The sequence below is a fragment of the Gavia stellata genome, chromosome 1 (genome assembly GCF_030936135.1).
Source record: "Gavia stellata isolate bGavSte3 chromosome 1, bGavSte3.hap2, whole genome shotgun sequence".
NCBI classification, from domain to species: Eukaryota; Metazoa; Chordata; class Aves; order Gaviiformes; family Gaviidae; genus Gavia; species Gavia stellata.
The window spans coordinates 130,664,280-130,689,953 of record NC_082594.1 but is presented as its reverse complement, the minus strand read 5'-3'; the positions used below and the strand labels follow the sequence as shown (position 1 = coordinate 130,689,953).

Here is a 25,674-nt window from a genome sequence, read left to right as displayed (position 1 = left end):
GGCTGAAGGAGGATGAGGGGGGCGTTCATAGGGAGGGGGTTTCGGGCGGGGGGGGGGTGTGTGTCCTGAGGGGAGCGGCGGCCGGCGGCGGCGCGCGGGGCGGGGAGAGTCGTTGCCGCGTTCCTCCCCTCAGGGCGGGGAGAAAAAGGGGGGGGGGGGGGGAGGCTCCGTCCCCATGGCAACGGCGGCGGGCGGAGGCGCGCGCGGCCCGCTCGAGCCTCCACCGCGGCGCCGCTTCCGCCCCCTTCCGCGGCGGGGCCGGCGATGTCGCTGCTGCGCGGGCCGCGGCCCCGCGGCCCCGGCAGGAAGGGCCCCAGGAAGCCGCCGCCGGCGGCGGTTAAGCGGGACTGGGACGTAAGTGCTTCCCCTTCCCGGGTGCCGAGGCAGGCCGCGGGCCTGCGCCGGCCTCGACGGCTCTTCCCGTCCTCCTCCTCCGGCTTGCGGGCGGCGAGGCGGGCCCGGCGGCGGGCTGGCTTCTCCCCGGTGACAGGAGGGGCCACGCTGTGGCCTTTTACCGGCTGGGGAGTCTCCGTGCCCGCCGGCGTGCCGGCTGGGGGGACCCTTTAGGGGTCCCCGTCCTCCGTGGGGGCTCCCGTTCGGAGATCCCCGATTTGTGTGTGGATTTGAGGGGGAGCTGCCTGTGCGTGGCGTGGACGTGACCCCTCTCGCGCCCTTGGTGCTGCCTGAGGTTGGGTCTCCCCGCGGGCAGCCCGCGCTTCAGGCTGAAGCCTTGGTAGGGGCATCAGTTTTGCTGATTGCCTGTCTCGCTGAGGGCGGAATGCCCCATAAAAATGCACCATTGTATGGTTTTATGCTAATTACACTGTAATTTAGAAGGGTTTTTTAATGAAACTTGAAAAAAATCCACTTCGTCCTCAGTTCTGGCTTTTGATGTGCTCTCTGGTTCCTGTTTGCAGAATACTGTCCAGGACTTGACAGTCCACCGTGCAACTCCTGAGGACATAGTAAGTTTAATATCAGTCACTGTTCCTTCTCTGTAGCAAGGAGATTTAGCTGGTTATCTAGCATCCGTGTTTCCCATACTTACGGGGATGTTTTCTGCCAATGTGTAATACCCCTTCTTAAGCTTCTGAAAATACTGGCTCTTTAGTGTTATTTTTTTATGTTATCATGCATCCCCAGCTCTGGCAGCTGGTGTTTTTGAGTTTTCTGTTTCCATTAGGAAGCAGTAGCCATAGTTTTTATTTCAATAAAGTGTGTTATCGTCATAAAAGCATAAAAAAATAAATACTTAAAAACCCAGTGGAGTAGTTGAAGATACGTCTCATCTCTGCTGGAAGGACTGAAAGACATGCTTTATTGTAGGAATCTCTCTAATTCTAAGGATACTCAATTTTCATTTAAACAATTTAACATAATTTCTTTATACTGAGCGACCTGTTCATTACAAAATACATGAATTCCATTTAATTTTCCTTGATAGCACTGATTACCAGGATGGAATAGGCAGTATGAGCTATTGTTGCTTATAAATTTTGACAGGTTAGTCAGGACAGACGGGCACGATAGCAGAGAGAGACTTGATTCTACAAATGGATGGCTTGATAGCTTCCAGGCACTTTAGCAAGTACCTTACATGTTTAATTTGTATTTAGACTGAATATATATATATATATATATCTCATTGTTAGAAGAAGAGAGAGAATATCTCTGGTGACCAACAGTGTTAAATCAGGAAAATGCATTAGGTCTTTTTATGAATATTACAGGTGGTAGTGTTTGTTTTTTTCCTCCCTTTACAACTGAGAAAACTCTTACTGAGTCAGTGGTGTAGGGCAGATGGGAACTGAGACTTTCCCCATTCACCTTTGGAGCCGCTTTAGATTTGGCTGGTCTTGGTGGCATTTTGCACTTCTGGATGTTTATGAGGCTGTCATTGGTACTACCATAAAGTTAACATAAATAGTATTCAGCGCATGAATGATAAAATCAAGAAGACCTTGTTAGCATTACCCTGCAAATTTTGCCTTAGATTGGTTTCTTTCATGTTCATGCAGCTGCGTCGCCATGAAATACACAAATCAAAAAACAAAGCACTGGCACATCTGGAACTGCAAGAGAAAGCACTGAAAAGAAAATGGAAGAAGCAAAAACAACTGGCTGCTGATTCCTTGGAGAAAAGGAAATTGACTCTGATGCGTGAGGTGAGAGCTAAATCTGCACTTTCAGCCTGCTGCAGATGGTTTGCAGCAGTAGTGGGAAACTGCTCTTGCACATAGGTCAACATTTGCTCCTCTTGTTGGATAATTTGACTTCATATGTGCATACACTCTCTCTTCGCTACGTGCTGCGTGCGTGCAGTGATTGGAGTAGGCTGTCTAACTTATCAACCGATCTATACAGTTGCACATTTGAGCCTCATTGCCTGGCTATGCCCTCTGTAATTCTGCAGGCCTCTTTGCAAACGGTTCCTGTTCAGACGCAGAGTTGAACTGTGTTGTGAAAAAGAAGTGTGTTCTTCGTGTTCTTGTTGCTATCTGGCCTTCTCCTCCCCCTGTCTAGCATTTTCCTTTGATGGAAAGGTGAACATTTCTCTTTCTGGCAGGGACATCCTTATCTGCCACTGCTTATTTAAACAGTGAAAATGCCGTAGGGGCTGAAAGGGTGAGGCAAGAAGTTGCTAAAGAAGAGCTTGTCTGGAAGGAAGATTGACACAACAAAGGTTGAGGGGCTATGGCTGCTAGCAGACAAGCTTGTCACCTGGGAATCAAAATGCTTGTTCTCAAGGCATTCTGAAGCACTCTGAAAATACATTGTTTAATTTGCTTTTGAATATTGAACTGTAGCAGCAAACCTAAGCTTAGCTAACAGAGGCAGTACCTGTCACTGTCTGAAAAGGGTTTTCAGTGGTAGCCATCCTTTTGTTTCACATGGCAGGTGATTCCTTGCCATATGTTATGAAAACTAGTCTCAAAACATAGTCATTAGCTTTCAGACCTCATCAGCGCTTGGGCAAACTGAGAATTGTTCTTGTTGGTAAAGAATGATGATGAACAATGTTCACCTAGCCGTTAAAATAAACATGATTTAGTAGTCCTGTAAATGTGCAGTGGATTAAGCATCACAGACCTCTTCTCTCTTTCCATCTTTTGTAAATTTTCAGAAGTCTTTTTCTCATCTCTGAGAACATTCAACCATAGACAGAAACAAATGAAAGTACTCAGAATTGAGGATCACCTTCTAGTTTCCTATTTGACACCTGTTTCTCTGCAATCACAGGAGAATTTTTATGTTAAGGATATTGTGCTCAGACTTTAACTTTGACGTTTGTTACTTTCATGCTTCTCTGCTAACTGCATTTTAGCGGAGCGTTCAAAAACGCTGTGGACTTTTATACAAATTTCCCTAATGTAATAGCAGGCTAGTTTCAATAAGACTTCCATGCAGAAATAAATTACGTATCACAAAGGTGGATTAGACTACCTGCTCTAAGATTTGGCTGGACTACCTATTATGTGACTTTGTTATTTTGCAGATGTGAAACTCATGGTTAGGAAATAGTCTTCCGTATTTGTCGCCCTTTCTAATGATAATGCACAAATTTTAATTCTTCCTGAGTGGCTTTCCCCTTCATATTTAAGAGATTACTTTATTCAACATACCCTGTGTCTACACCTGAATCGGAGGAGAGATGCTTCCAGATAGGAAGACAAAAGGAGATGATGCCAGGCAAGATGAAACCCATCTGGCTGTTGCTGTGTGAAACACTGGCATCTTCTTGTGTGTAGAGAAAAAAATAGATGGGGGAGAGTCACCATTTTCGCCTGTCCCTAACTTAAATCTTGTTAATTGCTAGGTCCTGTTGTTCAGAGTAACTGGGGAGACTCTTCAGTCTGTGTCTCCCAGTACAGCACAACCACTGGGGGTTGTCTCCTTGTCTGTGTTTTCTTGGTGATCTTTTTTCCTTATTTTCTGCTGTGAGAGTGTAGCTTCAAAAGCCCCTTGAATCCTACTCGGCTGCAAAAGACTCAGAGACAAAAACTAGGAAGATGCTGCTACTAGTGTGTTGTTTCTTGTAGTTGTAGGTTGAAGAGAAAGAGAGCAAAAGTTGTAAAATGAATGGGCAAAATTTTAATCTTTTGGGGATTTGTCTGCCTAAAAATCTGAATGAAAAAATAATGCGAGTTCGTCTCCGTAACTGTGGATTGTGAATGTGTAGGTACCACACTGATTGGTCCTATAACAACTTGTTTTTAAAATAACATTAGTGTATTGCACTGAAGGGTAGGTGGTGAGGGGGTTATCACCGTGGGAGGTTTTAGGATTAGTCCCGTTTAATTATCTGTAGTAACAATCTGAAACAGGAGGGAAGATGAATTTTAATGAAATTCATAGGTGATACTAAACTGGGGCAAGGCACAGCACTCAGTGAATTTGTTGAGGGATGTAAGTGGGCCTAGAGGGGTTAGAAGCTGATACCACTTTGTTTTCTGCTGATCACAAGCCAATGTGAGCTAATCTACCTTGGGAGCAATGCTCTAAAAATGTTCATAACACGTTCAGCAGGAGGGCAAAGCTTAGGAACCTGCTGATGCTGAAAGAGTTCTAGTAGAGAGGATGAAAACAAATTAATCGGATAATTTTTGTATGATTAAACACGTCATTTTAGTTTTAATTGCATTAAGGAAAGGAGTCGTATTTTGGGACAGGTAAACTTTTTTTCCCCCCCTTCTGCAGATCTGGCATGATTTTGTCAAAAAACCTGCATTGTTTTGACATCAGGTGGCTAAAATGGAAAGACTAGATTTAGTTAGTATCAAGTGTGAAAACTGAATAGTGATTTGGAAAAGTAGATATGTGAGATGATTGTGAGATGAATATTCACTGATTTGCTAAATTGATTATGAGGAGAAGTGTAATATACTTCAGGCTCAAAAGACTAGAAAGACATGGAAACTAGGTATGTGGGGAAACTTGAGATAAGAAAGCATAGTAAAATGGGAGTTGGGGGGAAACAGGTGAAATGCTACTGCCTAGAATTTTTTGAATGAGGCTGAATATAAACCAGCAAACTTATCAATGGGCACTGAAAGAAACTCTGTGGAGGTAACAGTGTATAGTGCTCTGAAACTGCTGCAAACCAGTCCCTCTTGTGATTCCTGGGGGAGCAAAAATTGTCCCTCTGTTCTCAAATTTTGTGTAGGAGGGCATATGTGAGCCTGTCTTTTCTGTGCGATCTTCTAAAGTACTTGCAGTCTCTCTGGCTAAATTTGATTAACCACGATGAAGTGGAGGTTGCTTACATATCTGGTCTCCTCTCAGGTGTTTAAGAACAACTGCCTTCTTCCCAGGTTGTGGGATATAATTTTACTAGTTTGCCATTTCCAGCTTTGTGAATGAAACCACAAGTCAGTGAGGAGTTTTGAATTGCCTTCTGCCCACGAAGCTGTGTCCCCAGTCACCTCCATTCGCCTCACAGTAGCTGAACGCCTCTTGCTTTGCACTCAAAAAACCTCCTTCCTTAGGAGTCATCTGTCATGGTGTCAGTGAGGGACTTCAAATACTGGGATGGAGAGACCTTGAATACAGAAGCTGTGCCTTGTGAGAAATGTGTGGAGATTCCCAAAACGTCTTCTGATGCCAGATGTAGTCAGCTGTGTTTGTATCTGTTGAAACGTCTATGGTGATAGGTGGCTTAATTTTCAGGCAGGATTTTCAATAGTCACAGCTGAATGAAACAAGTCTGCCTGAATTCGTTTGGATCTGGTCAAATAGTGGGTTTTGGGTGTCTGTCAGATGTAGATAAATGTTCTTTGACTCAACAACATTGAGATCAAATGATTTGAGGATGCATACTGATTTATTTTTAATTGCCAGATATATGTCTTAGTTTTGATGAGTGTGTCATAAACACCCAGCTTCTTGTTTGTGTCGGGCTGGGAGCAGAAGAAGGGAGTGAGAGGATTTGCTCTAATGAGAAAGAGTCAGTGCTGATGGGGGCCCCAGAAGTAACAACTGTTTAATTGTTCAGAAAAATAAGGGGAATGCTAGTCACTCAGAATGAAGTGTGGTTTTCTGATCTACCTTAATTAGGATCTAATTGCACAGTACCAACTTGGCAAACATTGTCTTGCTGGCTGTTCTCTTGCTAACTGTTTAGAATAAAAATACCAAAAAAACAAAGGGAAAATCAGTCTGCTCAGTATGAAATATTGCCTTATATGCTATACTTTCAGATCCTGTCTGATCAATACCATTTGCAAGATGTATTGGAAAGATCTGATCAAGTTATGGCTGTGGCAAAAGACTTGTTCGGGGAAGCTCCTCGCACGCGAACAGGTAGACCATCTCATTTATATGTGGTAGTACATTTGCGATTATCTCCTTGCTTTTCATAAATAGCTTTGCTTTGCAAAGTATTCTTTTTAACTGTTTTCATTTCATCATCTAACATAGTATGATTGATCCTGTTCATGTTGGATGAAACACAGATGAGGATAACAGCTCCCAAGGCAGGGGCGAGCGAGCCGTGGGTGGTCATTCTACTGTATGAGTCCGTTCTGGAATTTTGGCTCGCTTACAGCAAAACACCTCACACTCACCATTTCCACAGCCAGGCTACTGGCCTATACAGAGCACCAGTTCGAGCCATTTTAGTAGTTCTGATTCTCATTGCTACATGGGTTGACTGCTTGCTCTTGGATAGTGTTGAAGATTTATCAGCAATTTGTGAACAAGGCTTTTCCTTTTCTTATCCGGGTTTGTGGGTCCTTACGCTGCTGAAAGACAGGATTGGCTGTTTGCATGTGAAATCTTAAGCCTCGATTCTTTTTTCTGTAGGCTGCCATTCTCCTCTTTTGCTTATAATGACTGTTTCATCCTACTTCTTCTGCACAAGTGTATTTACACAGGTGAGAAGGACAAAAGCCTGGTACATGGCTGAATGTATTAAGATACCTCTATGGCTGGCCTTTGGCAGTTGTTTAAAGTGGCATACATCCCTGTGAGCCTTTTTGTGCGAAGTACAGGAGTTTGCTTTTGGGTACAAAGTCCTGTGACATACTACAGACCGAGTCCTCTGTGTTCTTCCCTATTTTGTCTGATTCCTCTAGGTTTCCCTAATGTAACAATGGCTCCTAACTGTGACCTAGAATCATCTCAAGGACCCATTGTACAAAAATGTGATCCTCCCACTCAGCTTTCCATCCTTAGTGAATCTGTCATGGATTCCCAGGTAATGTATATTCAGTTCCGTGCACATCTTGTAGCTTTTTTGTTTGCACAAAATAAGAATAGTCAAAGGTAGAATTTCCAAGGAGACCTAAGCCTTTCTTCTGTGTATTGATAACACGTTGATAACATATGTAGAAAATGGTGTTAAATGGAGGTGAGTTTGTTTGTGAGAGTCTGGGAATCACGATTTTTTCAATTTCTTGACCTTTGAATATGAGAGACACCAACTTCTTATGTCTCATAGAAGCTCTCTCGTATTAGCATGTTCTCCCTTTTAAATTCCGGAATTATCAGCAAGAGAACAAAGTAATTACAGACTAAGAAAATAACTCTTGTGTCACTTCACTAATTGCTATGTATTGAAATATGCCTCTGGTTTTCTAATTATGTCTGCATATATGGGGACATAGCCAGTTGGGCTTCAATTTATTTCTGATAACACACGTGTAAATGTACCCCATTGTATGGGGTACCCCAAATGTACTCCACAGCCTTGATTTGTCCTACAAGTTTAACTTTTAATACTTCACATTCTTTTACAATTACTTAGATTTGTTTAAGAATTGTTTAAATTTGTTTAAAATTTCATTTAGATTGCCTTTGTGTTCTGTTTTCTTTTCATAACATGAGTTGTACCAGGAATGCTCACTGTGGTTTGCGAACAGGCATATGACACTCCTGGAAAGCAGCTCGCTGATGAAGACCGAAAGGGCTGTGGGAGTGAAAGTGATGATGTCATATTCTCATGGTTCTATAATCCTGTTTCCTACTGTCTTGCACAAATATCTGCGATTTCAGTTGCAGTACTGCTCTGTCATGTATTTCGATGTGGTATTTGGTTTTTTTAATATGAAGAGTTAACTGTAGCATCTTTATAAGCAGTATCACTGGATGCATGCTGCAGGATAGACTTAAATTTTTAAAAGAAACGCTACTGATAGTTGTCTGCTAAGCTTCTGTGAGATTTTCTGTTCCTTATGTGCCTACGAAAATCACAGTTAAAGGCTATCTGGTGAAGCCTACCCAGAAGCGCGGAAACCTCGTAGTTTGAGGAACTCTAATTGCAAATTTGATTGCTTAAGTTTTGCTATGAATGGGGTACGTAAGACTGTATTTTGTTCTGGTTGCATTTTACACATAGAATATAAATGTAATTTTGCAGATCTCATTACAAGGTTGTTTAGCTTGTAATGCCAAATGGCCGAAATTTTAGAAATGCTGTAATTTCGGTTGCTTTTTCCTTCTTCTGCCTGCTATATGTCTGTATTTGTTTTGGTACAGTCTTTAAAGCTTTTTTAATCCTGCAGTGTGTGTGGTCTTTTTTATTTAATACAAATCATCCAAATAAAATATTCGATATTGAATTAATCACTTGCTGTGTTATTTTCAGAGACAACTGTCAGTATCAGGGTTTCTTAGGTACTAAAGTCTCCCAAAACTTTTCCCACAGAGGTGTGTGCTTTTCTTTCTTTCTTTTTTTTTTTAATTTTGTTTTGGAGGTAGAGACTGAAACAAATGTTTTTGGGTTTTTTTCTTGAAACAATTTCAGAAAATAGATCTCTAACTTCTTCCTGAAGACAAATTGAAATTGCTCTGCAGTTCCTTTTGTTTTCTTTGTCTCCTAAAAAGGCGCTTAATGAAGTGGAAGAGGAAGCATTATCAATCTATCAGTCAGAAGATGAACACCATAACTCTCTGAATTTCAAATCCAGCATCAATTCTGACAGGTCAGTACAAATATATTGTTCAGGTTTCCGCCTTCTTAACACTAGAAATAGAGGGAGTTAAAAGGGTGTTGCATGGGTATAGTTAAGTTACTTTTTCTGTTTCTCCCCGCCTCCTCCTTTCCTGACCTCAGAATTCTGGGGAACCCCCTTGTTGTAACATTCAGACTGGGAATGAATGTGAGCAGGGAACTCACCTGAGCAGTCACAGATATTTTAAAAAGCTGTTTCTGGACTGTACAGATAATCTAGAGTCATGCTATTATCCTGTTACAATTCACCGTTATGCTTGTTTTGAATGCAGGCTGCTTCGGTTATTGAGAGAAGAAAATTCCTTGGTGAATTCTCAGTTGTGGGCTGAAAAGGATATGAGAAAAACTACCTTATCACAGAAATCGAATGTGCCTTTGACTCCAACACCTGTTTCTCCATCATTGGATAAGTCAGGTTGGATTTGCCAAATCACAGCCTCTCAAGGGTTGTTAAGCTGTTCACAGGATCCTGTCTGGAATTCGTTTTCTGGGTGGGGGTGAGAGACAGAGATATGTGCTAATTTGGCTCAGATGAATTTCCAGGCTAAAAAGCCAGCTATTCTAATAAAATTACTTTATCACATATTATTGTTAAGCGCATACCTGAAATATTTAAAGTGTGTATTTTTTGTTTTGTTTTGTGTTTAAATTAGCCCTCAATGCTACCAGTGTAGTCAAGAGAATCCATTCGAGACTTCAGAATGAAGATGAAGAAGAGACTGTAGGCTCCACTTACACTGTGAGACAAGTGCTGAACCCGAACTCAAGGAAACGAGAGCAAATTGCAGCAAAAAGTTTAGTACTTTTAAAAATAACATACCTCCCTTTGACCAAGGTCCTTAATATCGTAAGAAAATGTAGGTTGAAAGGGATCTTTGGAAGTCGTCGCAGGGCTAACTCCAAAGTTTGATTAGGGGGGGCCTTGTCCAGCCGAGTCTTGAGCATCTCTAAGGATAGACGTTCCACAGCCACTTCTGTAGTGTATTCCCCTGTATTCTGACATTCGCTGGCAAAGCAAAGTCCATGGGAATCTGGGAACCATAAATATGGCCCTTTGATGCTACCCGTTGCCTTGCTAGCCGTGGAGTTCTCGCCTGTGCAGAGCTTTTCTGTTTCTGGTATAGCTTTCTATTCTATGCTGCACAGATTTACGAAGCATTTCAGTCCCCATATTCTACACGCATTTCTGTGTGGGGACTGACATCAGATACGAACTGCAACACGAAAGGATTGTTGTAAAAGATTTGCTCACTAAATGTGAGACCTGAAAGCAGCTGGTATTTTTCACTGGCTGTTCACTGGCAGACTGTTTCCATGCTTTTAACTGAGAAGGAAGAAAGTATAAGCAGGTATCTAAGATAAAAGCACCAAACAATCATACCTGAGAGGTACTAACGTGGTGGCAGAAAATGTGTTTTTCGATGATCTGGAAATAATTGAAATGACTGGGGATGTTCTTTGATGGTCCATTTCAGCTCAGGGCAAGAGAGGGCCTCTTCTTTGATTTACTTCAATAAACAATGTAATTTCATTGGTATTGCAAAGCTTTCTGTACAAGTTGAAATTCCAATGACACTTCCCCCTGCCCCACAGTGAAAAGGAAACAAACTGCACAGAACTCTGCAAGACAGAGGAGAGATGATTCTCCAGCTAATTCAATCCCCATTGACCTTCGGAGGGACAACAGATCCAGCCTAGATGTTCTCAACCGCATGATACGTGAAGTGGAACACGAATTGGAGGAATATGAGCGATGTACAGGTCGTGAGGTTCAAAAAACCGAGAGAAGTGAAGGCCTCACCGGGTTTACCTTGTCACTGGTGAATGCTCTCTGTCGTTTGATGCGCTACCTCAAAGAGGTGAGAAGACTTCTAATTGCTTCTGTAGAGTGAATGAAAAAGGGTATGAAGTTACTTTATAGATGTGAACTTTGGTCTTTCCTGGCTCCCAATCAGTTTACTTTGAAGTTGCTTATTATTTGGATTGCATGCAATTAGGAGTTAAAACTTAGTTTGCTAGAAACAGGTATCCCTAATGAAAAGGGAGGAGTTGACTGCAATGAAAGTATCTCAGTGACAATTAGCAGAAAATACCAATTAAAATAGTTTTAAATTTGTTATTTAAATATATTCAGAAGGTATTAACTACAGCCTTGTTTACAAATTAATTTTCTTCCTTTGCCTCCCAAAGGCGATGCTATTGTCACTAGAGCAGTGGACCCAAATCCCCAGTTTTCCTTAGCTCTCTTTTTCTATCCATAGCAGCAACTTCACCTTAAGCAAGAATGACCTGAAGTGCTCACTATAGCAGTGCACAGGTGGGGATCAATGGAATTCCATAAAGAAGACTATCTGTAAGCCATGTAGAACTCCTTTTTTTAAAAAAAAAAAAAAAAGGGAAAGAGTGCTTTTTATTTCATCTCTAACCCAGAGCTACTCAAGATGCAGCAGTGGCTTGTGGATTCATTGGGCCTATGTGAAGTTTTGAACCAGGTTATGGCAGTTCCTGCACTCTTGATAGACATAGCAGAATGTGTTATCTAAATCCCAATGCTCCATCTCATAGCAAAGGCAATAGATTCCTGATGAATGTGGAACGGTCCTATTTTGGTTCCTTTTCAGGGTGTGTAATAATTGGAGAAAAAAACCCACCTTATTTCAAAATTTGAATTTTTTTTTTTTTTTGTCTAAATGTATGGGGTTTTTTTTTTGTCTGGATGTATAACAACTTATTGCTTGTATTACCCCGTAGTTAATCTATATGGTAGAAATCTCAGAAGCAAACGGGAAATAATCAGTTCAAGACTGAAAAGCACTACCATCAGAAGATGAACTTTGGCTGAGGAGATCTTATGTTTTAAAAGAGGTTGAGAATGCTTGTTCTCTGTTAAAGTTGTAATACCAAAGCAGGGTATTAAATGGGGCTCTTCTGCAGTTATGGGGGGGGAATCTTCTGGACTTCCATAGAATGTTTTCTATTTAACAGGAAAACAGCAATTTAATAGCATCAAATTCATATTATAAATATAATTGCAGTTATAACCCTATTTAGTTTGTCTTTAATTTGTCTATCTTAAGAGCTATTATCCTATTCAGACAGAAGGCCAAGGAGTCTGGGTGTTTAAGGAGACTACTTACTTTGAAAGATGTATGCTGACTCTTACTTGCATTCCCAATTTTTAATGAGCACCTCTATGATGTTTCTGCTTTAATAGATGTGTTACCATTCCTGCCTTCTAGGAGTTCATGGTTGCTTGCAGAATTATCTGCAGCTTTTTTTAGATTTACTACCTAAGTTCATGAGTAGAAATATGCAGAAGTCACTTAAGCTACAAAGCGTGGCTGATCGTATTCAGAGTTGCTCGAGACAGACAGTGTGCATCCATAATCTTAACTGACTTTTCCCCTTTTCATGGAGCTTTAATTACAACTAGAATTTGAGAATTTGCTAGGAAGAAGCACAGCTTGTCTGAGTATTTCATAAAACCTGGTCCCTGGGATGCTAGGAATAAATCAAGTGCTTGCGTGCACCATCTGTTTCACCTAGCCAGGAGAGCTAGCAAAGTTCCAATGCCTCAATTACAGCTGGCAATGCATTTCAAGAAAATGACTTTTGCAGTGGTTATTTAAAAAGCCTCTGATTTCAGGTAAACAATCAGTCTTGAGGAAGTTTTGAAGCTTCTAGAAAGATTCCCTTCCTCTTCTGGGGAGAAAAAAATATTTTCAGCTTTGCTGCAGAAAAGCTGAATGCAGAAAAATTACGATAAAGGATGTTGCTTAATTTATTCTCAAAATTATACATAAAAAGTAGGAAGAGAAACCTGAATTACTGGATCTTTCATGAAAGTTGTATTAAAAAGTGATTAAAAAAATCAAATCCTACAAGAAGATAGTAGTGAGTATAGAAGAGGCTAGAGAAAAGGGGAAGAAGAAACTTCTGAACTGTTTGCCAAGCTATATGAAATTCTTAAAGGGAAGTGAATAAACAGAACTTGGTTCCTAAATGAATTTCAATGTCATCTGCCAAATGTTAGAATTAACCTTTTTTTTTGGTCACCGTTCTGCTAAAAATGCTATTTCTTTGCCAGACTCACAGGGCAAGAAGTTAGAGTATACGCATGCCACATTAATCGGTGTTGCTGTGCTCTCTGTCTCTGCTTTTGCATATTCTTGCATAGTCTGATGCAGTGCTAAAACTTATGTGATTAGAGGTACACCTGTCGATGACTGGAATGAAGATACTTCTTTCAGCGTATACCAGACCCAAATCCTACCTGACGGTAGGAATGGATGTATACAGCTGTTAACCCTGACGCTCTCCCCACGCGTAAAAGTAAGACACACAGCTGCTTGGAAGCTTTTCCTCCAAGACAAGGTTAACGCTGTGTAGGATAAGCAGATCCAATAGCTCATCCAGATGCTCTAAGGCATCAATAGGCTTCATAGCTGCTACCAGGGTTAAAGTTTTTATTTTGCGCTGTCTTTGGTTTCTAAAAATATAGGACTGTCTACATTTTTTTCCATTTTCTGTGTCAGCCTGCTTCACTTGGATCAATACAGAAAAGCTGTTCTCTCTAGCTGGAAGAGAACAAGAAAATGGATGGCTTGTCTCTGATATGCTTAAAGGAGGTGTATCTGCCTGTCTTTGTGTCTAGTGACAGTATTTGTGATTTATTCTCAAAAATATTTATTTATTCATTCACATCATGTGGCTGCAGAGCTGTTTTGTGTTAATACTTTTTCTTTGGTGGTTTTTCACTTCTGGTCCCAATGCCACCAGACAATTATCTGTGGTACGTTATGGGCAGCTCATGCTCTAATTTCATCTGTGCAGCAGAAAAGAGTACCCCAATTGCTTTTCAGGATCTCTTGTGTTTTGGAGATGGGGTGTATTTCTCTTATTCAGGGATTCCTTTGAGTAAATGCAGGCAACCATCTGGGGAAGGGATCCATCTGCTACTTCTGATGGGTTTATGTGACTTTGTAGCTTGCACTCTTTTAGCTACGATGGTCCAAAAAGTGGCAGTTGTGTATTCCATTTACCCATTAGAGGTGGAAGGGACTCTGTTGTGTCTTGTACAGGAAGCCTGGCTACTGCAGTGGAATATCTTAAAATAATAGATTGATAACATCTTTTGAGGGCAAGAGGTTCTTTACAGTAAGGTCTTTTGCCTCAGGCTCAAGTAGATTATTTAACAAATAAACCCTTTTGTCTTCTTTAAAAAAATGAAATAAACAAAATCCTCTAGAACTCCTTCTCTCTCTGAGGGAAAACATTAGAAAGCAAGTATTTTTTCCCTTATTTAGTCAAATTTGTCTTCATTAATGAATTAAGGAAACTATAGAGTAGGCACAAGTAGCACAGGATACTGACAAGCATCAGCACCCTTAGAGTTATTTGATTATTGCATGAAGATTCAGTGACTTAAATGGTATCTGTGCAGAGAGACAATGCTTGTAGTTACAGCCTGTAAAAGTTGTAAAGGCAGAAGAACAAGGATGCACAGGATTCTCTACAGTGTTCTGGAGTAAAGAAAGGAACAGTGAGCTCGCTGACAGTTCTCAAGCCCTGAAATTTGGATTTTTGTCGTAAAAGAGGTGAAGTCAGTTTAGCAATAGTGTGAAGAGCTGTTACAGTATGATGTCATATGGACCCGTTCTTGTTTCCAAATATGAATCTGTATTGGTTTACAGTAGGTTTTTAACTTTTTCTCCCTCTTTAGAGTGAAATGCGGCTGCGTGAGAAAGAGGCGATGAGGCAGCAGCATGAGGAGATGTTGAATGAACACAGGGAACTGATTGATGCTCTGACTGCAGAAGTACTTCTAGTGAGGGAAGAAAACATTACTATGCAGGTACTGAGCCCCCCTTGCTCCTTACCCATCAGGATGACTTGTTAAAATGCTGAGTTGCATTGCAAATATGGGCTGAGATGCATTGTCTCATGTTCAAGAGATTTTAACAATAAACAGAATGAAAATGATAAAACTAAATGAGGAGCCTGAGAATTATAATAGCAGGTATGAGGTGGGGGGAAGGAATGTTTGGAAAGTCATTATTTTATCTTCATTTATGATGTTTAACTTTAAAGCCTGAGAAAATGCTAGTTCTGTGAAACTGAGCTTTACTTTATCAATCTAAACGTTTAAGCATTTTCCTCCACACTTCTATACTGTTAACACTACTGGAGCAACAGAGTAGACTAGATGTAATACTACATTTTCTTTTTTTCAGTTTGCAGTGGAGGTAGATTTGTTCAATGGTTACATTTGGGAATGAAGCAATAAAGCAACCTTGGAGAGGAAGTGGGGTCATAAGTTAGGAAAAGGAAAAACAATTTATTTGAGTCAGGAGAGAAAATAAATGAGAAACATGGAGACACTAATATTTAATACCTCACTGGAATCCTACAGATCCATGAATTGGTATTAAGAGGCCAAAATTTCTTCTCAGGGCTGCTTATGGTATATAATTTTCTAATTCATATTGCTAGAATACAAATTTCTGTATCTCTCTTTTTTTCGTTCCTCCTTTAGAAGAAGCTTCAGCAATACATGACGGTAACAGATGAACAGCTGATCTCCCTCACAGAAGCATTTAAAGGCCTCCCTTTGGTAGAACCTAGAAGAGAACAAAGTCCAAACCATTTTGGAATTGCAAGCAAAGGTCCAGCGAACAGCCAAGGTGTGTGTATGCATGTGTGAAGGATGAAACAGGAGTTGTGGTTAGTTTATCCCTGTAGTGGAAAATCTGGTATTTAATAGATGTCTGCTTGAATAAATACCTCTTCGTGAGCGTGAATCTCACTTCTGGAAATTCATGTGCCATGGGTTCTGCTGTGAGCATAAGCACTTTGCTACAGATTATTTTTTAACAATATTATAGGTTGCATTCCATCCCCGTTGGCATCCTTCTGTCTGAATCAGGACTTCAAGATTAACCTTTTAGCCAAGTCCTGGGCTTGAGCTTTAAGTGATACATAATATATTACTAAGAAAAAAAAAAGGAGGGGAGTAGTCTTCCCCCATTAAGATGGCTTACGAAGTCAGGTTTATTCTGATGGTCCTAAATAAAACCCCAAAAACCAAACCAAACCCAACTGAATCAGGTTCTCACCTTTCTGTTGCTGAGGCACCCTGTCAGTGTGGGATCGGTTCTTCCATAAGACACTGGAGGTCGCTGCTGACCAGAAACAGCAGCTGCTGAGGCCTGTTAACTAACCAGGCAGGAGTCTGTTACTTGGTGTTTGACGTTGTCAGAGGTGAGTGACCAGTGGAGTGACGGATAACATAGACGCGGGCTAAGTTAAGCCAGTAGCACTGATGGCCAAACTAACCAAACATGATTCACCTTGTACTTCTAATGTTCTTTCACCACGGAGTTTTCTCCCAACTGTCTTTCCCGATCAGTTGTTTAAATGCATCAGGTTTGCTCTCAAGGTCAGTAATTCCTTGTGAATCCCAGGATTCCTTGGAGCTATTTGAGTTCCTTAGTTAAATGTTGGTTTTGTGGACATTTCTGTGGTCAAAAACTTTCTTCCTGATTGTTTCTGTGGGGTTCTCAGGAAGAAGCCACGTACCAGATCCCTTTTTTGTGATTTCTCCAAGCTTTATAAAAGCAAACAAAACCCCCCACCCCAAAATAAACCCCAAACAATCAAAAAAGTGCCCCTCAAAAAACAAAAAAAACCCCAAACCTTGCTATCCAACAATTCTGGAGGACTAGAATGTCCAAATCTTCTTTCCTTATTGGTCTCTCTTCTCAGGAAAAGGCATCTTCCTGAGACGAAATCTTCCTAACGTTACAAAAATATTTCTTCCTCTTCTTCCTTCAGAAGGAGATCCCTTGTATTCTTAAGGCATCTGACTGGATGTAAGATATTTGAGATAACTTAGGCGTGGTTTCTGTGCTAAAACTAGCTAACAAAGGACTTCTCTGGAGAGAGAAAGAGTGGCTGAGAGAGGAGGGGGGGGATATCATAGTGACAAATAGCGTGTGCGGAGGTTACTTTGGAAATGCAGTTCTGTACAGTGAAGCAGAGCAGGAAGATCTTTCTCATTTCTTGACAGGGTCATTGAATAGTGGGTGGCAGGTTTTAAATTCAATCTTAGAATCTTGGTAATGTGAACCACAAGCAGTATTTTATGCCAACAGCCTCTTCTGGCTCTTTGCCTTTGAAGGGTGCTTTTTATCTCTTGCATTTTGGGATCAGATATGTTCTGCTTCATTTTCCACTAACTTCTCTTTTGGGAACATATGTCCTGGACAAAATGGTGAAGGTAGCAATCAAAGGTAGCACTGATGGAGCAGTGGATATAAGCATATGAAAATTACTGTGGTCTCACAGCTACCTACAACTTTGATTTCGTACTTTTCATTTTGTGCCTCCCTGGTATGTTCAAAATAGATGGCAACGTAGACACAAACTAGTTGTAGTTAAATACAGAAGAATAACTTCTTTTTTTTTACTGAAGAGATGTCTGATTTGAATTAAGTCATAAAAAGATCACCAGAGAGCTCGAAAAAGCTACGAATTGTTTTCTACTCCACCATTGTTGCCATCAAATTTATAATATAGGGGCATTAGGACAAATGCGTAGGTCTGCTTTTCTCAAGAGAATATTACCAAATGCAGCTCACTTAAATACCTATTCCTCACAAGTCACGTGTCTGTAAGGCTTGTGCATGGGCTACAAGCAGATCTCTTACTAGTATCCTGAAATTGTGAGATTACATGTAAGAGCTCTTCTTGCTCTTAACACCAGTAAAGATTTGTATTATGCTCAAGTGAAAAGAGTTCTGTACCTGGGGATCAGAAGGAGGTTAGGAGTGTCTGGGGAACATGCTCTAACCTGTCTTTTCGGATACCTGAACAGAAGAGTTGTTATTGAGATTTTTCCCTACATTGCTATTGTACTAAAACGAATTTCCCCCCCCCCGCCCCTTTTTTTTTTGTTTTTGGTTTTTTTTTTGTTTGTTTGGTTTTGGTTTTGTTTTTTTGTTTGGTTTGGTTTTGTTTTTTTTTTTTTAATTTTTATCCCTGCTTTTTCTTTTTCTTTAGAAAAACCTGATTTAAGCTATTCTGAGCCCAGGACTGATGCAGGCAACAGGGAACATATGCTGAAGTTCCCCCAGGAAGAACTTCCTTTCGAGTTTCCCCCGAGGCCAGTTGCCTCAGGTGGTGTGGGATCTGGTAGAAGCTTGCCAGCTCACATCTTCCAGCCAGCTGTGCTGTTGTCACCACCTCGCCAGAAGAGCAGTCAGGAATTGTCTCCCCTCCAGAACGGTGAGGTCTCGCTGGCTGTAGTAGACTTCGGAGTCTGTGTAGTGTGTTACTGTTTCAATCTTGCACTACCTTTGGACATGCATTTTCTATGGAAAATTTTTAATCTGTATAGTTAGACACGTTGGCCCTGTAGCTGAAATATGTATATCGTGTGCAGAAGTAGTATTTCTTTTCTTTCTATGCCTGTTGCTAGATTTCCTTTAGACTTTCTGTTGCTTGCAGTTCTCTACTGTCTGCAGTCCTGTCAGTGGCAATCCAGACTGGCATTTTTATTTTGTACTGGTTTTGATTGTCACTTCTGCATGATTTGCTGTAGTTCTTTGTGACGTACAGCACATCATCTCAGATTTCCATCTGCTGATGCTGTAATCCAGCCTCCATCACCTTTAATGGTGGGACCACTGAAGGCTGTAAATTCAATGCCTCTGCAGCCCATGATGCAGACAAACGAGGATGTCTGTAGGCTGCGTGCTCTTTCTTTGAGCCAACCTTCCCGGCAGAGGTTTTTCTAAAAGCTTTGGGAGCAGGTTTCCATTGGGTTTCATTTAATACACAAGAAGTGGCTGAAGAAGTTTTGGGTGAAATTATGTGGTGCCGGATAATCAGATTAACGCAGTCTTGTGTCAGTATCCATAGACTTCAGGAGTTTTATAGGCCGGTAGCTCAATTCCAGTTGTTGGGAGGAAGAAAGTTCATCAGGGGTGATTAGGGAAGGTATTTCTTGTTTAAACTTAATGAAGTGAGCAGAAGGGAGGACCCTTTGCGACTCTCAAAATTAGCTGTTTCCTCCTGCAACTGTTGTTGAAACCACATGCGTCTTACTGAATGTGCTAGGCCCCTGTAACCCTCTGTTGTTGAGAGGCGGATAGTTACGTCTATGGCTAGTCTGATGGTTACTGACAGGAAGTAGGGCACAGCAGTGGGGGTTTGTGTCTTCCCTCCTCTTCTTCCCGCCCCCCACCATCAGCTGTGTTGCTTTGTAAGTCTTTTCCAAGTCAGAAAATTAACCCGAAAGTCCTTTTGATTTAAGGAGTTGGCAGGAATTATTTGGAGTTGACAGAAACAATTATCATAGAATCATAGAATCGTTTAGGTTGGAAAAGACCTTGAAGATCATCAAGTCCAACTGTTAACCTAACACTGCCAAGTCCACCACTAAACCATGTCCTAAGTGCCATGTCTACATGTCTTTTAAATACCTCCAGGGATGGTGACTCAACCACCTCCCTGGGCAGCCTGTTCCAATGCCTGACAACCCTTTCAGTGAAGAAGTTTTTCCTGATATCCAGTCTAAACCTCCCCTGGCGCAACTTGAGGCCATTTCCTCTTGTCCTAATTGAAAGTTTGTATCTAGTTCAAGCTTTTGGTGGTCACCTGTGCTGCAAGAAGGCACATAATAAATCAGGAGGAAGTGAACTAAAGGTAGCTTTCTGCAAAGAGCAACATCTGGCTTCAGTCCCATTGAGAACTGTCAGATGTTGTCTGTCATTTGAAATAAGAATATAAAACTGTATTCTTAGACTTCACTATCATTTAGCTGTGTGGGAAATGTATTGTCACTCTTTTAAGACTGTTAAGAATGCTAAATGGTTCAACAAATGTTAAACTTCTTGAATGTCTTTCTTATGAAAAAAATATTTATAAAACAGATTTATGTGTAAATTTTTAAATATGCTCTGCTCAAGAGACAAAAGCTAAAGGTTGGGAAGGAATGGGCTATTTGGTATATAAACCATGGAAAATCTGGTTTCGATCACAAAATCCAACTTGGACTTACCATGTAGCAGCTGACAGTGCTGTAACATATTTGGTCATGCATGTGTGGTGTGTTATCAGTTTGCTAATGATGACCACAAAAAATACCTAACTACTTCTGTTGGCCAGAGTGGTTCCCTTTTCTTAGAGGCTGAGTAAATAGCTAGTTTATTATTATGCCAAAAGTCTTGTGTTATTTTTTTCCATTATTCTAAAAGTTTTATTACCAACCCAGTATACATACCAGAACTAAAACACAAACTTCCAGATTATTAGGTAAGGTAACTGGATTTTGGAAAATGGAGGGCTAACTAAGGAGGAGTGTTCAATCGATCAGCTAAGAAATTCAAAACAATTTATCTTCTTCTCTTTAACTTCTCTCTCAATCTGTAATTAAGTCATGTAAATGTAAGACTATTTGCAATAGGAAATACTAAACCTGGTGAGTTTTTGCAGGAGGATCTTCCATAGAGTGATTTTGATCAGTAATGTAACACCATTCAGGCTAGACGTTATAATTCGGGTTCCTGCTTGATTATTACTAGCCTGATGCAATAAAGTCACTGCTAGTTTCCTTGATGAAGTATCACACGTCTCTTTCCTTACTGTTCCTTATTTCTTGTTTGCGGTGTTTACAGCCATTTCTCAGTCTCCTGAAAACACTGAAAGAGAACCCTGCAAGGAAAGGAGCTCACCTTCCTCCCTGAGAACACAGAGCACAACTGAGGAAAACTGTCTTATCTCTCGAAGGCAACCAAATCCTCCTGCAGACAAAGGCTTGGAGAGTTCCCACGAGAAAATCAGTCTGTCCTGCCCGGGTGACACTAGAAAAAACAGCACAGCTGAAGAGTTATTTCAAAATGGTGATCTGCTGGGACAGATAGCTGAGCTCACACGGCAGAACTCTCTAATTAAAGCTCAACTGAGCAAATTCAGATGCTTCTCTGAAGACACAGGTGACTGCCTGCATCAGCCAGACACAATACAAAATGCAAATCCTAGTCCAGACTCTTCACAAGGCCAGGTGAGAATTTAACGGAAAAGGAGGGATGGATTCCCCTTTCTGCTGATCTGCTTTCCCTTAGCTTACTGATGCTTTAAGAGTGTTTCTTCCCTGTTGTCAGTTGTTTTAAGGAAAAGAGTAGAAAAACAAATATTATTTCATTCATTTGCTTGGAGACTCTGATTTTTATCATTCCCTGAGGAGCTCAACGGTAGTTTCTCATGTTGGGCCTATGTTGTATATGGGTGCTGAAAAGCCCCAAGTGTGCAGCACACTTACAAGCTTAGGATAAGGTTATGCTGCAGAAAGAGAGGTGAGACTGCAACATGATCAGGCGTATCTCTTGTAGCTTGAGTAACATTAACAGCGAGAGCGCTGCACCAGCCCACAGGTTCTTGTCAAGCTTGTAAAATACGTATTTAAATCCATGCCATACATCTCTTCTGTGACCCAAAAGCCCATGAGATTAAAGGTGGTGCAAGTATGTCTCTTGCAAGTACTTGATTGTAGTGTAGGTACTAGTTGGATCTGTCTTGTCTGTCCTGCTGTGTGGTAAAAATCCCAAAATCTTTGGGAAAGAGAGAACTTAAAGGTTTTCTATGTGAACTGAAGCATTCAGTCTGCAACTAAGCAGCCGTTCAGTGGCACCTCAGTGAGCGGAGTTAACATCACAGAAATGCCTGTTCCCTATCCTTGCTACTGTCTTTACTTCTGTTCCATTGCAGTGACTGAATTACTGTTCAATTAAGGATCCTAAAGATCTTAAATTTCCTCATGTAAATATAGGCTGAGAGTGTTGTCGCTTTCTGCATTGTATTATGTTGTGTAATGTTTAGTCATTCAGTTGTACGAGATGATGCAAACTTTAAGTGTTGTTTTTGTGGAAGCAGTTACTGGAGGGGAAGGGGTCAAAGTGGATGAAAACCTGGTTTAAAGATGAGGTCCAGGATACTTCTACTAGAAATCTGCTTTTGCTTCTCCACACCATCCTGAATATATGTCTCCCTGATTAAATATTTCCTTAATTATGGTTAATTGCTGGATGTTTGGGGGGGGCTTCTTTTTTTTTTTTCCCTAATGATACAGAAAATAGCTGTTTGCCTATTTGTAGGAAGACCAATTTAAAATATTGTTGTGTTCAATCAATTAAGGGCCTAGATACGGTACAGTGAAAGGGACAAAATCAGATTTTTCACAGGAGGTGCAATATAATTATGTTTACTTTCAGTTTGAAAATTAAATGCATAGTTGTACTTGAAATATATTGCCTGCTCTCCCTGAAGGTGCAAATTGTAAGTTTTTAATTGGAAGTAATTGTGCAATTATCCAAGTAGACTCATCTCGTGGCATCGAAGAGCTTGGAGGAAAGAATAGCAGAGCTGAATCGTCAGAGCACAGAAGCACGTGATAAACTGTTGCAGCTAATAGACCAGCAGAAATTAGCTGCTGCCGATATGGTCCCTCCGACGATATCTCCTGTTCTGCCCCCATCCCTAAATTATACTGGTAAGTACCCAGCTTCAGGAGAAAAAAAAACTAGTAAGACGATGTTTTTCCCCTTTTGGGAGTTCTTTGTCCTTATCTGATTGGATCAGCGGTTGTGGTCAGCAGTACACTTGATGTTAATGACTGTGTGGTGCAAACGCTCCTTACTTCAGAGAGCTAAAAATACAACAGCTAAACTTCTCCTAAAATTAGTTTCTTGGTAATTAGTCTGCTGCAAATATCATGCTTCATGGTAAATCTGTTCTTTGTTACGTCCTTGTCTGCAGAACAGTTCTGCTACATAGTCACTGATGGGCAGAACTAGGCTTTTTAATCAGTCCTCTCTGCTGAGAATCTTTTATAAAAAGACTAAGTATTTACATCAGGCTTCTAGAAGTCGCGGCAGAGTGGTTATCCAGTTCTCAACCACGTTTTAGTTTTTGGTCTTTTGGGTGCTCATTCCATCAGACTACCTTGCTGAGGTACTGCCAGTGCTAATAGAAAGGAATAACTGAAGCTTCTAGTTACCTGAAGAGATGAATAAGTGAAGGAAATATTCTTGCTGATTCAAGATTCATAGATTAGCTGCATGTGTAACTATAAACAAAAATGCTCTACAGCAGGTGAGGGCTGCCTTATCTTTTCATGGAGTTATTGCAGTTACAGGCAGAACAGCGCATGAGCATGTATCACAGAATCACTAAGGTTGGAAAAGACCTGTAAGATCATCAAGTCCAACCATCAACCCAACACCACCATGCCCATTAAACCATGTCCCACAATGCCTCATCCACACGTTCCTTGAACACCTCCAGTGATGGTGACTCCACCACCTCCCTGGGCAGCCTGTTCCAATGCTTCACCACTCTCTCTGTAAAGACATTTTTCCTAATATCCAGCCTAAACCTCCCCTGGCGCAACTTGAGGCCATTTCCTCTTGTCCTGAGGACACGCTCTGTCTAGGCCACCTACCCTTTCCCCCTTCCTAAACCACAGAGGATGTACAAAGGGAGGGACTTGAGGGGGAGGAGAGACCATGTGTGTGCGCATATGTGTGCAGGTGCATATGCAATGACTCATGCAGTGGGATCATAACACTTAACACTTCTATGGCTGTCCTAACAGAAATTCAGCACAAAAAGTAAAACCTTAAAGGAACAAAGTAGAGAAATCAGAAGTCTCTAAGCTTCTGAGTGCCAAAAACCAGAAGGTTTATCCATGGAAGAATCATTCTATATCTATGCACGTTGTCCATAGTTGCTCTGAGTTTCTGCTTTCAATATCTGTCATTTTCGGAGCGTGGGTATGCGGCTGAATAGACCTTCAGCCTGGTGTTTTATGTCTGCTCTGCATATTCTGCGCAATTGTGATGCCCCTCAAAAAATGGGAAAATGAAATGAATGTTGTGCAAAGTTGCTGTGTTCTCATCAGAATCAAGCTATTATTTATTGCCTAGAAAATGCAAGGAGGACAATTGAAGTGTCTATTCCCGCGGCAGTTTCTACGGACAGCTCCAAAGAAGATAGTGTTTCCCCTGCCAGCATGACCAGTATAAGAAGGTAAAAGTTAACCCTTTACTCTTTCATTTTTATAGTATCTTGATTGCCCGTGCAGCAGAGCTTGAGCACAATGGAAAAATTGCCATGTTTTTCTTTGGCTTCACAGACTTTCGCTGACTTCATTACACTCAACTTAGCGGAAGTGGGACAAAAGTCCAGTAGCTTTTTCACAGCTTCCATTGTTTGTATTTAAAATACCTGAAGTGTGACATAAGACAGATGACATGGGTTGTTGAAGAGTACTGATGAGGGGTCCTAACTCAGGATCTGAGACACGATTGTAGTAGTCAATTCCATTTTTCACTTTTTTCAATCCCATTTTGAATGTCTACAGGTCTGTAGGAGACTCCAGCAAACCTTGTTCACCCCTAAGTGCCACGTCAGAAAGTGTGAAATTAACTTCTGTCAGCCAAAGGCCAAAGGTAAGACTGAAAAATCTTCAGCCAGAAGGTTTGAGAGCGGTGTCATATAAGGAAAAAGCAAGGCAGATAAAGAAGGGGAGAGAGCTCTGTCCTACCTTAAATCTACCGAGGCTAATACTAATCGATTCCTGGCAGTTTGGATTCAATTGGAGAATTGGTAAGGGGAGACCTGAGTACTAGTGACGTTAGTTGTTTGCTGCCACAGAGCTGTTACTTGCAAGTGAGTAATCCTGTAACTACATTTTCTGCTGTGGCATCTTCATGTGTTAGAACTGGGAACCTCTGGCAGTCTTTCACTGGTGGCTCCAGAGAATTTCAAGTAATCATTATGATGTACAGGTAGAGCCAGATATAAGAGGCAAGTGAGCTTTTACCTAGCTGTTGCACAAGTCAGTTGCTGAAGGATAAATAAATCCAAATGCAAAGCAAAATCACCAGTCTGGGTTTCCGACTCCTGCTGTGCAAAGAGAAGAACAGACTACAGCGAGACACTTTCATGGGGAACTCCAGGCAGCAGTACAGTCTGGTAAACCAGTCATAGATCTGTTTGTATGCTTGAAAGCAACCATGAGGAGATATTAATACTGCCTTTCCTAATGTCCAAAATAACCTAAATTAGGAGTGATAAAGAGAAACAAAGTTAGGGTCCAAGTCTCCCTATCCTGACAGCGAAGTATATATCCCCAGCGGGGAAATTTGGAATACTTAAGGTAGATGTGGCTTAAACTAGATGTCTAAAGTAGGTGGCGTGACTACCTCCCTGGTGCCTGTGGCAGACAATTGCTACGTGAACTGATACGTAGCAATCCTACAGAAGCCAGCACTAACTAGCAAGTCTGTGGGAAGTTTATGATGGATGAATTTCAACTGGTTTCTTCTTTTGCAGGTGGAAAAGCAAAAAGAAGAAGGCTGGTTTGCATTGTCAATGCACATTATGTAAAGGAAGCTGCACGCAAGTCCTTTTTTTTTTTTTTATGAACCACAATTAGATCACAATAGTCCCCATCTCCAGATATACAGTTTCACTCTGAAGTGCTTTTGTGTGTCAGTGCCATTAGTATAAAAAGGTCCATCTGCTTATTGTATTTGTGCCATACAGAGCACTATAGGAAGTCCTGGGAGCGAGTTTCTGAACTGGACGTGCTGCTGTGACATTAGCCTGTGTCACTGAATAGGTCTTTCACAAGATTGTCACCTGAGGCTGTTGTAGCAATA

At 41.1% G+C, this 25,674-nt stretch overlaps 1 protein-coding gene across 1 annotated transcript; it reads left to right on the top strand.

Moving 5' to 3' along the window:
- The first annotated feature begins 264 nt into the window (after nt 1–264).
- SPICE1 (spindle and centriole associated protein 1) lies at nt 265–25,427 on the top strand. The gene is made up of 17 exons (XM_059819145.1): nt 265–354; nt 918–965; nt 2,019–2,165; nt 6,198–6,300; nt 7,074–7,195; nt 8,824–8,921; nt 9,223–9,365; nt 9,604–9,744; nt 10,544–10,809; nt 14,673–14,804; nt 15,486–15,633; nt 18,011–18,235; nt 20,629–21,014; nt 22,328–22,499; nt 23,935–24,037; nt 24,372–24,459; nt 25,346–25,427. Exons 1-17 carry the CDS (start codon nt 265–267, stop codon nt 25,397–25,399), a joined length of 2,466 nt encoding a protein of 821 aa, XP_059675128.1. The 3' UTR covers nt 25,400–25,427.
- The last annotated feature ends 247 nt before the right edge of the window (nt 25,428–25,674 follow it).

Coding starts and splice junctions, on each gene's coding strand:
- SPICE1 (XM_059819145.1), top strand. CDS start 265: ATGTCGCTGCTGCGCGGGCCGCGGCCCCGCGGCCCCGGCAGGAAGGGC. Junction 9,366..9,603: donor TCCATCATTGGATAAGTCAG/GTTGGATTTGCC, acceptor TGTTTAAATTAG/CCCTCAATGCTACCAGTGTA. Junction 10,810..14,672: donor TGATGCGCTACCTCAAAGAG/GTGAGAAGACTT, acceptor CTCCCTCTTTAG/AGTGAAATGCGGCTGCGTGA.